The 14863-nt window shown below is 31.4% G+C and overlaps 1 protein-coding gene and 1 non-coding gene across 2 annotated transcripts; both read left to right on the top strand.

Annotated features, from left to right (window-relative positions):
* The first annotated feature begins 3808 nt into the window (after window positions 1–3808).
* On the top strand, window positions 3809–5762 carry LOC104096926 (large ribosomal subunit protein uL2-like). Its single transcript, XM_009603382.4, has 2 exons — window positions 3809–4339; window positions 5253–5762. Exons 1-2 carry the CDS (start codon window positions 3900–3902, stop codon window positions 5593–5595), a joined length of 783 nt encoding a protein of 260 aa, XP_009601677.1. The 5' UTR covers window positions 3809–3899; the 3' UTR covers window positions 5596–5762.
* A 3160-nt stretch (window positions 5763–8922) lies between these two features.
* Window positions 8923–10084, top strand: LOC104096927 (uncharacterized). The gene is made up of 2 exons (XR_011409659.1): window positions 8923–9288; window positions 9932–10084. It is a non-coding gene; the product is annotated as an uncharacterized protein (transcript).
* The last annotated feature ends 4779 nt before the right edge of the window (window positions 10085–14863 follow it).

The following is a 14863-nucleotide window of genomic DNA, read 5'->3' as shown; positions in this document are numbered from 1 at the left end:
TCCCATTTAATTTGCCAAAACGGAGACCACCATGTTGTGGTCTATTTGATTCTTTTTCAATCTAAAATTTTTCTAATAAAATAACTCTTAAACTTAAAATCTGTGAAGAAATAAACAACTAATCTCTCGTTTCTTTGATTTTATGCTTACTTTTATTAGTAAAATTTCTAATGTTGTCTTTTTTTAATTTTAATTTTGATTTATATATTATTATAAAAGCATGAATATATATCGGTTTACAAAAATAACCTTATAATATTAAGCATAATAACTCATAATAAAATGACATAACCGGAATTCTAGATATTAGCCTTATAATCCTATTAGTTTTAGGATATAATACTACACATTAGGAATCCTATTAGTATAATTATTCTCGGGGTTGTCTAATTCATATAAAATTGAACAAGTAAATATCTTTAGTCATGTAATCCTATTACTTTTAGGATATACTTCTTAAAAATTTCTATTACTAATTTAATTTGAAAACGTATTATAATGTCCTATTACTAATTTAATTTGAGAATGTATTATATTGTCCAAATTCATTTAGAAAAAAACCAGAGCCTACATTATTATAAAATTATAAATACAATATTAATATATCAAAATAGCCCTAAAATATTAAACGGAAGAACTCATAGGGGAAGGACATAACTGCAATAACCTATTTTTTGGACTATAATACCTTCTATGCTAATTTTTAATATTTGAGATTTTAAATTAATAAAATTTTGTCTATTAAATTCTCATTAAAAATATGTAGGAAGGTAAAATTAATTTCATAAGAATCCTTCGTATTGGCAATACATTACCACTACATAATGTCCAATACGAAGAAAAATAAAAGTAATATTAAATATACTGCATAAAGAGTTGAAATTGAGAAAAAAATACCCCCACGATAATATATTTTATTTTATATTTGAACTATTTTTTTACTCAAATAATATTTTTTAATTAATTTTTCGTGTAGTATTAAAAAATACCCAAGTATTAAAAAACAAATAAGAAAATATTTAACAATATAAATGTGTGAGAAATAGAAAAAAAAAGTTGGTAAGAGTTAATACCACTAATGATTCTACAAACATAAAGATATAAAAGTGAAATGTCATATCAATCTTTTACTCTTTGAAAATAAAATTTATGGTGGATAAAATTATAATTAAGATTAAATATTCAAAATAAGAGATGAACTAATATTAAGATCTGAATCAATATAGAATAAATTATTTTTTATGTTAAAACCAAATAATTAAATCTTTTAATTAATTATTTAGCAAAAGAATCAAATTCAATTATTTCTTAAATTCATCATATGAGTAAAATTCTTATTCAAGTAAAAAAAAATTCTTAGGGTTTATAAATTTATTCCATAAAAAGAGCGTTAAAACAAAAAGTAAAAATGTTAGTATATTATTAAGAATCAAAATGCAATACAAGTGTCTGAGGAAGCACAATCAAAGTTAAATACTAACACAAAAATAAACTTTTAAGACTATATTATAAAGAGTCGACTCTGGTATAACAAGATTATTCTTTGTAGATGCCTCCAGCGGAATCGAAATAATATTTCAATGTTATGAATTACTTGCAAATATCATATCAAGAGGCATGACACTCTTAGCAATAATGGTAAGTGGTGTACCAACAACGATTTTATTGTGAGGCCACCCACTTTAGATTTGATATACATCTTCAAACAACTTAAATAACCATCACAAATATATCAAAGCAAAGCAATTGTGCTAAATTTATAAGGAAAGCAAAATCGATAATATGGGATGAAGCACTTATGGCTAAGTGTCAAACGATCGAAATAGTTGCCCCGAGGTCTAGAGATATATTGGATATTAATGAACCGTTTGGTGAAAAATTAATGGTTTGAGATGTGATTTCTGTCAAGTAGTACCAATAGTTCCAAAATCGACAAAAGCCTAGACTTTAAAAGCTAGCTTGCCAAAGTTATATTTCTGGCCTCAAACGAAAAAGATTTAACTGACAAGAAATATAAAGTAAGAACATATCCAGTATTCAGTGTCTTCTTGCTTCGTGTCGGAAACGAAGAAAAGCATCCAATAAAATATAGTTTGTTTCTTCCTAAACACTTGGTTATCAATCCTAATGGTAATAGTAGTGCATTTAATAATAGAAATATCTCTATCATTAGATTTTGTGCAAATCGCATGATAGAATTAAAAAAGATATCTTAGCTAGCAGAAATAAATATGTTGATTAACTAAATAAAAGGTTGATTGCAAAATTTTATAGTAAAAACAAAATATTTTTTAGTTTTTGACTTAGCAGAAAATGATACCAATAATTACTACAAAGAAGAATACTTAAATACTTTAATACCAAATGGTCTTCTACCATACATGTTTATTGTCAAGTTTCTTATTTCTTACGTATATTATTGTCGCTGTATATATAATAGACTAAGTTAAAATTGATCTTCCATTGTATATAGGTTAATCTTGAAGAAAAAATATGCTCGTCATGCTACTAAAAAACTTAGATACGTTGAAAGTTTATGTAATAGCACACATATAGTATATAGAAGTTTTGACAATAACGTCATAATGCAAAAATTATGATACTAGTTAATATGCTTCTAAGCATATTCTTATCCCTGAATTCAACTTTCGTCTTCCGAAATTAAGGAATATCCTTTTAAATTTGTGTGAAAATAATTTTTAGTATGTTTATGTTTTGCACTAATAAATGAAGCATAAGGACAAACATCCTAAATATTGGACTATATTTACCGCAATATATTTTCTTGCACGAACAACTGTATGTTGCACTTTCAAGAGGGATATCAAGATCGACAACAAGAATTCTGGTTAAGGCAGAGCAACCAACACATTAGGAGGAAACATACACACAAAAATATTGTCCACAAAGAAGTTAAGATACCATCACATTAAATACTTTAAAACTATAACATATAATTATCTAACTAACTTGACAAAATTGAGCATTTGTGTAAGTTTTGATGATGTCCTTTTATTTTAAATTCATGTATTATGTTAATGTAATAATAGTTTTCGGCATTTAGATGATTGTTGTTTTATTATACATAAAATTTCTCTCATTAATTAAATTTTATTGTTCCTTCATATAAATAAATATTTAAAGCATCGTGTATCATTATTAACGTGCAACGCACGTTCATATATACTAGTAAAATTATAGTTCTATTAAAATAAATTATTGTTTAGCTAAATATTGCGTAGGTTACGTTGATCTAAAAATTTTGGTACCCATTTATCAACAAAAAATATTATTTACTTATTAAAAGTTTAAATATCCTTGACGGACTACACCACTAAATAAGAAGATAATTGAGTTTTTAAAGTGTGTTTCAACGGGAAATTGCAGCTAAGTATCAGTTCTAAGATTTTTTCTTTTTAATGTTTTATTTTGAAACAAGAGGTCTTAATTTAAAGGGATTTTTACACAAATAGCCGGCTATATTAATTGTTTACTTTTTTAGCCATGTACATAGATTATACATGATTATACATATTTAATAAATAAATTATACATATAATATACATTCGTTGGCTATTTTTAGTTCAAGTTCTAGAGTGGGCGGCTATTTGGATTAATTCTTCAAACTTAAAACACTTGTTGTTTCCATGACAATTTCTTTTCATTCGGGCAATAAATATGTGGACTGTGTTGAGAATCAGTAATGGGCTCAAATCCAATCTAGACCCACATGGGTTACTAGTATGCCGGCCCAATTATAAACTAGGGCTTCTTGCTGCTTCTCTTCTCTTAAACCCTAATTTGCATACATCATATACCATTTCTTCAACCCAGCCGAGCAAGCTCGAGGGAGAGAGAGAGAGAGAGAGAGAGAGAGAGAGAGAGAGAGAGACGGCGAAATGGGTCGTGTGATCAGAGCACAACGTAAGGGAGCAGGTTCAGTCTTCAAGTCCCATACCCACCACCGTAAAGGCCCTGCCCGTTTCCGTTCCCTCGACTTCGGCGAACGGAACGGTTACCTCAAGGGTGTCATAACGGAGGTTATTCATGACCCAGGTAGGGGTGCTCCGTTGGCACGTGTCACTTTCCGTCACCCGTTCCGTTACAAGCACCAGAAGGAACTGTTCGTGGCTGCTGAGGGTATGTACACTGGCCAGTTCGTTTACTGTGGGAAGAAGGCTACTCTCATGGTTGGGAATGTGCTCCCACTCAGATCTATCCCTGAAGGAGCTGTCGTTTGCAATGTGGAACACAAAGTTGGTGACCGTGGTGTTTTTGCCAGGTGCTCTGGTGATTATGCTATTGTCATTAGTCACAACCCCGATAACGGAACCACCAGGTATATATTAATCGCTTCTTTTCTTAATGTGTTGTTTTTAGTTAATATTAGTATTTAATCAGTGACAAGTGCTTATAATGCTTTACTTGGCTGTGTAATCTGGTGCTTATAGTACTTCTCTACATGGTTTTTTGGCACGATTATGTTATAATTGTCGATTGGTTGGGTAGATACTTTAGGTTTAATAAATAACCTACTGGAAAAACAACCTACGCAGAGTAAGTAGCAGTATGTTTTAATCCCAATTGATCTGATTTTGTTGTGCATTTTTTGGTCGACAGCAGTATGTTTTATTCCCAATTGATATGTGCATATCTCGAGCCTTGTTACTGAAGACTCTTAGTTGTTAGTCTGTACCTTTGCATTTGTTGAAGGAAGGTTGTTTTTGCCAGCAAAGCAAAGTCCACTTAATAGTGAAACTTTGCTGTCTATAATGTCATTTCTGCCAACTTATATCTGTTATTTTAGAGTCCCTTTGATATTTTAGGTTTGGACATTTGATCAGATGTGTTTGCTCTATTATCAAAATTATGAACACAGTACTATGTTTCATCTTTTTATGAACTGACAGTGCTGGTTTATCCTGGTTACAACACTATCCACTTTTTTGTTCAGCACTTTCTGTTGAATTGTGTGAAACACTTTTAACTTTTGTTTGCTCCATTATCAAAATTATGAACACAGTATAATGTTTCATCTTTTTATGAACTGACAGTGCTGGGTTGTCCTGGTTAAAACACTGTCCACTTTTTTGTTTTACAGTTTGTGTTGAATTGTTGAAATACATTCAACTTTCCTTGTATATTGTTATCGCCATTTAACCTATAATGTGTTCTAGTTTGCATATTCTTGTGACACTGTTGGTCACACACTCGACAAGAAAATTTAATTGAGTCAATTTTACTTTTGACAGGATTAAGCTGCCTTCAGGATCCAAGAAGATTGTGCCCAGTGGGTGTCGTGCTATGATTGGTCAAGTTGCTGGAGGAGGACGTACTGAGAAACCAATGCTTAAGGCCGGTAACGCATACCACAAGTACCGGGTAAAGAGGAACTGCTGGCCCAAGGTTCGTGGTGTTGCCATGAACCCTGTGGAGCATCCTCATGGTGGTGGTAACCATCAACATATTGGTCATGCTAGTACTGTCCGTCGTGATGCACCACCTGGTCAAAAGGTCGGTCTTATTGCTGCAAGGAGGACTGGTCGTCTTCGTGGTCAAGCTGCTGCTACAGCTGCCAAGGCTGACAAAGCTTAAAAAGTTTAGCTTGTTACTGTTTTGCCCTACTTGTTTCCTGATTAAGACTTTTTATTTAACTATTTGGTGCTGAAATTATACTAAATTTTGTGGGGATGTTGAGTAGCAAATTTGTTTTAGATATCCATATTTGGACAAGTTTGCCATTTACTGTTTTGATTCTTTTAGCTCCTACTGTTTTCCTTGATTTCATCTTTCTTTCTTCTGTCAGTGCATAAAGTTTGATGCTTCTTTACCTACTAATTCTAGTTATTTCTGCATTTGTAAAGGTCCCAGTGGTTTTTGTGGACTAGCTGTTTGCATTATAAATCAGTTTGATTGATGGTTGTTCCTTTTGGTGCTTAAGTTGAGTTTGAGGCAGTGACATTTGTGTTAGTCCCGCCAATATTGCGGGACTTGAGCATCATATGTAGCCAAACCCTGACCACAAGGCAGCCGCCTCCACAAGGTAGCCGCCTAATTGATTGATTAATTTTTTGGACCAAATTTATTTGTTAATAGTAAATATTAACGTAAGATTATCCGCATTTGTAACGGATATTTTCCAATCTGTGTATTGACCACAAGGCAGCCGCCTAATGCTCTTCCCACAAGGCAGCCGCCTAATTCAAACAGGAGTTGAATTTCTGTCACAGATAAAACCTACTTGGATATGATATGTTTGTATTTTCTTTTCAATTAGCTTAGTTCTACTAACTATATTAATCATGAGTTTCTACTAGAAGCTTTATTCTTTTATTAAAAAAAAAACTCGGTACTTTAAGGTGGTGGTATTTCAGTAGTCATTTAGGCTTTTGCTACTTTTGGTTAAGCACACTGATTTTTTCCTTTTTGTGCTTGTTGGGTAGGATTAAAGTTATTGAAGATCCATTTTGACAGAGAGAGCCGGGGTAACACGTGGCTTTCTCTATCAAAGATTTTGAGTTCCAATTTGAATCAATCTGTAAATATCTATGGAGAAGCAGGACACGGAAGTTCTTAGATTTAATATTCTGTCTCTTTCAAAATTCTATGGTTGGTCGTCGAATTTAATGTTTTCAATACCATACCAGCATACCTAGATATATTTTAATCCTTTTTCATGTGTGTATTTGGACGTTGAACTAGTGATCTTTAATCCGTATTACTACTACTGGTCACAGGTGGCTAAAGATGGAAGCATTTTCTCTGAATGTATGAAGAAGAATGTCCCTTTTCAAAACAAAAAGAAAATGTATGAAGTAGAATGTGCCTTAATTCTCAAGTAACTTGATATGTGCCACTGAGAGTAACTAGTCACGGTAGCTGATTTCAAGCTAATCGTTTCTGGATTTCATTTAATGGAAACAAGTGTTATTGCTCGATTTCACCCATGTGGCTCCTGTAACAGGCATCCTTGTCTCCAGCATGGTGTGTTATAGTGATTGATAGGCGGGTGTTTGTAAATAACTGAATTTGTTATTTGAGTAGTACTTCTACCAAGTACTGCATTCAATTACCCAACCGAAAAAAAAAATAGACAAACAAAAACCAAGTACTAAATGTTGGAATCCTTCTTGTTACTCAATAACATCATTTCATAGGTTTAACTTTCAAGTGCGTTGCAACGTGCTAAAAATCAATAGAAGAAGCGTGTCAAAAGGAAGGGTGGGGATACACTAACTGTATATAGTTACAGCGCATCTAAGGAAATTTAGTGCACCTTAGAATTGTTGTTGACTTTAAAATAATAAGCATATATATCGAGTAAAAAAATACTTACTTAATCTTGAGTATTCCTTAAAGCATAATAATCAATTCGATATTGATGGTTTAAATTTATTTTCTGAATTAAAAGTGTTAAGAAAAATAGTACAATTAGAAGATAACAATTTAATTGATATACTCAATCAAATAAAAAGATTTGATTCTTTTCCAAATGCCTATATTGTTTATAGAATCATGTTAATAACTCATGTTACCTTACTTCAGCAGAAAGAAGTTTTTCGAAATTAAAATTGATAAAATCTTAACTAAGCTCAATAATGTCTGAAGAGAGGTTAAATAAATTAACTATATTGTCAATTGAGAAAGAATTATTAGAAAAAAATTAATTATAAAAAAATTCTTAATAACTTTGCATCTAAAAAAAAACTAAAAATATGGATTTCAAATTAAAAAAAAAAAAAGTTTAAAAAAAATTAAGGCCCCTCATAAAATTTAGCTTTAGGTCACAAAATTCGTCGGGCCGCTCATGGTTATTAGCATAATCTCTGTGGCTATTATTTGAATTTATTAAATATTTATTTCTTTTAAGTATGGATCATATGTAAATTAATGCGTGCATTAGGGCATATTATTTACATCATACTTTTTAATATGCGGCCTTTTTTCGAATCCAAATACTATGGTTACGGGATCACTTTTTTTTATGGATCATATCTATATTTAAAATTGCCGGAGTAATCAATTGACATTCTTGGATAAGATTCAAACATATCTATTTTTGATGTAGCCAACAACGTGGATATCCACTCTCTAATACTTGCTTCGGTAACTTGTCTGAATTGTTAATTTTTAAGGTTTTATTAAAATGCATTGTATGTGAGCGTGAAAATAAAACCTGAGAGGAGTAATTGCTTTTCTCGTTCCTTCATTTCGCTATTCGGCATTCGCCCTAATCATCTACCGATAAATTACCTTCCCGTTTTATCTTTTCTCGACAAGAATTTTCACTTTTAACATACACTACCTTTTTTTAGAATAATGGGAATCCTTTCTTGTCAAGTCATGTTTGAATGTTAGGTATCTAAATATTCTTATGAATAGAGCATATGATATGATGTTCACATTGAATATGTATGGGTACTCAAAATGTTTTATAGAGGTCTTATATCATGAAATCTGCTGCCTTAAAGTGAGCTACATATTCGACTGACTTCCATTCTCTCAGACCAAATATTTAGCAACATATGTCATAGATTTTGGGCGTATATCTAGATGCTTTATTTTTCGTCTTAATGTACGGCAAGAAATGAAAGAATTAAGAATGTAAAATTAATGTTTTTACACTTGAATGTATATTAACTAGTTGTAGCTAGCGAGTAAGTTATTTCATTTCCAAGTTACTAATGTACATCTTTTATGACGGTTAACTATAATTTCCTTTAGTGTCTAAATGTTCAACTCTTGGAAAGAATAAGTTAAACAAAATATATATGAATAATTAAGATGGAAATAAGTAGAAGTTGATAAATGACAAGAATGGGATAGGAGAGAAAGGACAATAACCACCAACTACCTTTGGGTCCCCTGTTAATAACTCCGGAGTTTTATCCTTGGGGCCAGGCACGAAACAGAGAGAGATGCAGAGCGAAACAGGGGGTCAGCTTTAAATACAAGCTTAATCTGAATATCTAAACTCTGTTACCCCCAAAAAATGAAGTTCCTTCTGGAACTATTTGCCTGCTGTGGCTGTTCTTCACGTTTGCCCCCTGCAGAGGACAGTGGACCTCTTGTTCCTGGTCCCGCTCCGCCTACTAACCGTAAGAACAGACGGCGGAGGAGAGGGAGAGGTGCGCCACCGAGATGTGGTGGTTCCGTCGCTAATTGGAGGCCGTCCCTTCCGGCCATTTCCGAAGACAACGCTCTGCCACCGAGGAATGTGAAGAGAAAGGTCTCAACTGCTTCCCCACCGGCCACTCAACCCCGTCATCATCGCTGCGATGACACCAGGTAAATCTGTTTAATTGTGTAAACATCTTAATAAATTATTTATTACACCTTTATCTTGAACATGTAAAAAAATCTTTATGCTGATAATAGATTATTGCAAAAACTTGAATGGACTTCAACGTGCTCTAATATCATGTTTAGTACGTTCTACTTCTTTGTCCTTTCTTTTTCTTCTTTAGCTTTCGCAATTCACGATCTTGAATTCATGATCTTTCACTTGTAAAAGTAAATCTTTTATGAGAAAAAAAAAATAGGGTTATAAAACTAAACAAGTTTGTAAAGAACTACAAAACTAACTTATGAAAATACATACCCGCTTACTCTTCGAGAGTTAGTAGAAACACATTTATTGCAATAATTTATATAAATTTTCTGAAAGGAAAGCGATGATGCAGTGAATGAAAACTAGCATCCTTTAAATGTTCAAAGCTTAGATAAATTTGTGTAAACTTAATATCGAAGTGAAACAACTAATAAAGGAAATTAATCTGACAAAATTCATAGTTGTTATGCAAAAGACTAGTTGGTGCAACAACAAATTCTGTGTGGTATTTCAAGTTATCTTCTTCTTCTTCTTCTGTTTTCATGACTTAGTCACAAACTAACAAATTTCTTTTTCTCTTACGTACTAAAACTTGTGCAGGAGAGTTCCCGTTTCAGCGTTGGCGCCAGCTTTCTCCCCAACTCCTTTCTTATTTTAATTTGGACTGCTCAACGTATCCTTTAATTTCCTCTGTAACCTTTGGGGCTCTTTTAGTTGTTTACATGTATGCTTCTCTCTCTCTTTTCCTGTTAATTTCCATTTGTCTTCCCCCTTTTTTCCTTCTATTTTTCTTGAATTACGACGAGAATAAAATTAATTATTTGCAGATAATCCACTAAAACTACTGATGAGTTACCATAAACCATAAAATGCAATTGAGTTGCGGAACCAAATGTACCGCAAAATTTGTTCTAAACAACTGTACTGATCCAATCCAACTGCTGTGAAGGCGTAATTTGGCTCAATACGGTTAAATTAATCCTAGGGAAATTGGCTCAAAAAGGCTTCTCTATGTATATATTTGTAAAGAAAGAGCAAGTGAATCACTACTCCGTTTTTTGAACCCTTTACATGCCAGTACCATATGAATAAAAGAAGGGACTGATTTATGACTCTATTAAATAGGGTTGGATAATCCTATTCACAGTTGTGCAACAGAGCTTTTCTTAGTTTCAGCTCTAAGCCTTTAACATTCCTTTTCTCATATTTGTCAACATTTTGTGTTTAATTTGAATCTTTTCTTAATCATCATGTGAAACACTCAAACATGCATCGGTTCCTATCTGGAGTAAACTCTATGTATAGTGCATAAACCCGTTTTAAGTAAAGGATGTTAAGAGTTGAATCAATTAAGTATATCAGTTTAGTCTTGTCAACTTCCATCTTGAATCCATGCAGTAACACATTAGTAGAAAAATGGTTGTTAAAACAAAAAAATGACAACAATTTTTTACTTTTTTTTATTAGCTTTTGGTAGTATGATTCAAATATTCGACATCAAATAACATGGGAAAACGGGCTATTTTAACACTCAAAAACAAAGTGATACAAAAATGGTATGTAGAAGTCTAAGAAATTTCACTAGTTAACTTTGACAAAATATCATCTAAAAAATCCCTCATCTTTGTTATACATGGATAGAGCTACTCCACGACATTGCAGAAGCAAAGACATTTAAGAAAAAGTATTTATTAAATAGATTAGGACAATATTCCCATAACAAAATATGAGCAGAGCATAAAGAAACATGTGGCATTATAATCAAATGGGTACAGAACAATTAAAAGATTAACTTTGTCAAAGCTAATTCGAGTCTTTCAACTCCTCGAATAACTATTTCAATTGCCGAAATTTTTTTGGCTTCCCACTGACTGTCCGGTATTCTTATTGGAGCCCGACTAATTAAATCCGGATTCGCACCGGGAAGACCTACATTGGGGATAAAGCACTCCCTAACAAATGTGACTTCATACCCATAGATTCGAATCCGAGACCTCTGGCTAAGGATGAAGAGTACTTACCACTCCACCACGACCCTTACCCTAATACATTTGATAACATGTCCATCTATACATTTTGGATCTTTTTCATATTTATCTTTTTTTATTTTTTATTTATTTTTTAATAAGTCTGTTAGTGAAAAGGGAAAAAATGAATCTTTCTCAAAATCACATGGACAAATATGAGCCATTTTTGTAATTGTAGGGACAAAAAATTGCCACTCTAAACGGAGGGCAAAAGTGCCCATGAGCGTAAAGTTCATGGGCAATTTTGTCATTTTCCAGATAATTAAGACACAATTGTAATAAATATATGATGGTCACCTACGAACAATAAAAATTTAAGGGATAAATGAACTCAGGAGTGCAATGCGCGCATAATAAATTTGATATTAAACCCTAACGTAATAGACAAGCCGGAGAGTTCAAACTGCAGATATTCATTTTAGTAGATATTAGCCTTATTTATATAAACTAGTTTTAGTATACGTGCGTTGCACGTGTGTATAGTATCTATCAATTAAAAAAATATATACGTTGACGTTATTATAGATATCTTATAATATGATATACAAATATATTAAATTGTGTTTCACCTGACATCTCTTTATGAATACATTTTATCTTCTACTATTTCATTCTTATTTCTTAAAGTTTGCATTTTAACAATTTATTCCTAATACAATAACTGATTTTATTTTATATTCTGATCTCTTTTAATTCAAATATTTAATTATCTTTTTAATAACTAAAAGAAATAATTTATTTTTTGAGGATTCAGATTATTAATATAAGCTCATATCATATATTAAATATTTAATTATAACTATATTTTTATCCACAAAAATTCTTTTGTCAAATGATATTAAAAATCAACCTTTTGTACTTTATATTTGTCCTAGTATTGGTAAACAACTTTTGTCAATCACTTTTCTTTCTCTCTTGCTCTTGCTTTAATTATCTTTTTAATAACTAAAAGAAATAATTTATTTTTTGAGGATTCAGATTATTAATATTAGCTCATATCATATATTAAATATTTAATTATAACTATATTTTTACCCACAAAAATTCTTTTGTCAAATGATATTAAAAATCAACCTTTTGTACTTTATATTTGTCTTGGTATCGGTAAACAACTTTTGTCAATCACTTTTCTTTCTCTCTTGCTCTTGCTATTATTAAATATTTTTGTAATTATTTTTTCTAATTATATTTAAAAATCTGTATTAATATTTATATATACTCAAATTATTGATCAAAGAATAAAATTATAGTCAGTGGATCAATTTCACATGTCTACTCATAACATTTATACGTTACTTTCTGATTTGGGATAAAATTTTATTTTGTTATATCATAATTGTTTACCTAAAAATTAGTATAATTGTACAATCTCTTTTGCACTAAAAATATTTAATTGTAAAAATTCTACGCATAAAGATTTGGTGTTACTTAATTATACTACAGTCGTAAAATTTATAAAAGACCAAATTTTAATGATTTTAAAGTCCTAATTATAAGGACTTCTTACTTATTCAAATAAGAAAAGATTAATAAGTAATAAATCTGATTTAATTTAAAACTCCTAAATATTAGTTAGAAGAATAATTAAATGACTGTTTTATCTAGAGTGAACTCTATTTTAAAAGGGTAAAAAGGACGAATGACATTTCGCTAAGGGCCTTCGTGCTTTTAATATAGTATAGATTATACAGCGGCCGAATATGCAACAACTATAAAAAATCTCAATGGGGAATTCAATCTGCAAGGAGAATTTGAGAGCGGATATATTTGACATGTCAAAGGTTTATCCCGTCATACGCCGCATGGTTAAAATTACACTATTAAAAAAATTTAACCTATATTATATAAAAAATTACTTATAATTTTTATCAAATTATCTCTAAAGAGTAAGAGTTTGAATTATTTTTTATGTAAATAGTCATCCATGCAAATAAAAAATCTTTGACTATTTAAGTTTTATAGTTTAAAATAAAAAATCTTTACTAGTGGTATAAAAATATTAGTTCATAAACATGCTCTGATACCACATGCAAAGATTTTTATTCCATATATATATATATATATATATATATATATATATATAGGAATTTATGCTCTAATACCACATGTTAATATTTTCAATCTCTATTAGTGGCGTCAAATAAGCAGGTTGGACTGATTTTGGACGGATCAAAATGGGCGGGTCAATAAAGTTACTTGGGCTGAGATAGGTGATGAGAACAAACCATATTCCTTATAAAAGAAATAAAAGGAAGAAGACAAAAAAAGTGAGAAAAACAAAGAGAAAGTAAAAGAGAAGTAAAAATGTAAGAATGGAAAGAAAGAAAACGAGAGAAAAAAGAAAATGTTAGAAAAGTTAGACTGCAACAATATGAAAGAAAGAATTCGGTGCGCAGTTTGCGGTGTCGTCCTGCCGCGTTTTCACATTTGCCGAAACTTTTTTCAGCACAGCTCTACCCATAAATAATCATTCTCTTCTTCGATTGCAAATCTTTCTCACAATTTCTTCTTTCTCTTCAGTAATAAAAAGCTATTCTCTTTGTGACCATGGAGTAGGCAAAAAATTATCGAACCACGTAAATCTTGTCTTGTCTTATTTTCTGAAATTTATTATTTTTCTCTTTTAAAGTATTTTTTCCCTTCTATTAGCCTGACACACTTCTCAATAACTAGTATTAGAGCATAGACAATGTAATTCTAGTAGAAAAGTACGGTATTGGTACAGGTACTAAACACAAGAATAGTGCGACACTATTGCTCATAAATACTAATACTATTTACATAGTGAATTGCTATTCATTACTAGTGATAGTACTGTTTGTTAGCATCTAATTTTTGACTATATTTAAAATTTTCATCACTTTTTTTAGTATTTAAATAGTTTTAAGTTTAATTTTGATATTTTAGATTTTACTTAAGAAAATAAAAAAAAAAGATGAAAAGCAAAAAGGAAAAAATCGAGATAAGAAAAGAATGAATTTGTTATGAAGTTAGACTAACGTTTCTTAATAAAAAGAAAGTTACTTCTACTCTTTTAGGTGGACCCCTCACAAATGGACAAAATGGGTTATAATTCACCGGCACATGAACTGGGGGACCACACGTTTTCTCTCAGGGATTTTTTTAATTCTCCATGCACATCACACACTTTTTGACTCATGGTATCCAATTCACACCGCAAAAATACTCTATTAAAACATACATTCATTTCCACACCAGAGGGATGGACACCATTCCCGCTATTTTCTTTCTTCAAAAAGAGGTCTATCACCCAAATGCTGCACAACTCCTTCCTCTAAAAAAACAAAAGCAACGGCTCTTTGTTTTTGAACAACATACAAAGCAAACAGATATGGGAAGCAAAAACAGAGGAGAGCACAATCCTCTTCTTCCTCATCGATTCATCATCATCTTCACACCACAAAGCCAATCTTGTAACGAATCGGCCGGTCGTTTTGAGTGTATTAGCCCCGATCCCCTATTTACTGATTTTTTCGTATCTTTT

Source organism: Nicotiana tomentosiformis, chromosome 7 (genome assembly GCF_000390325.3).
Source record: "Nicotiana tomentosiformis chromosome 7, ASM39032v3, whole genome shotgun sequence".
Lineage (NCBI taxonomy): Eukaryota > Viridiplantae > Streptophyta > Magnoliopsida > Solanales > Solanaceae > Nicotiana > Nicotiana tomentosiformis.
This window is presented reverse-complemented; position numbering and strand designations above follow the sequence as displayed.

Excerpts from the sequence above, each read along its gene's own strand:
- LOC104096926 (XM_009603382.4), top strand. The coding sequence starts at position 3,900 with ATGGGTCGTGTGATCAGAGCACAACGTAAGGGAGCAGGTTCAGTCTTC. Across the intron at positions 4,340-5,252 it reads CCCGATAACGGAACCACCAG|GATTAAGCTGCCTTCAGGAT; the intron begins GTATATATTAAT and ends TACTTTTGACAG.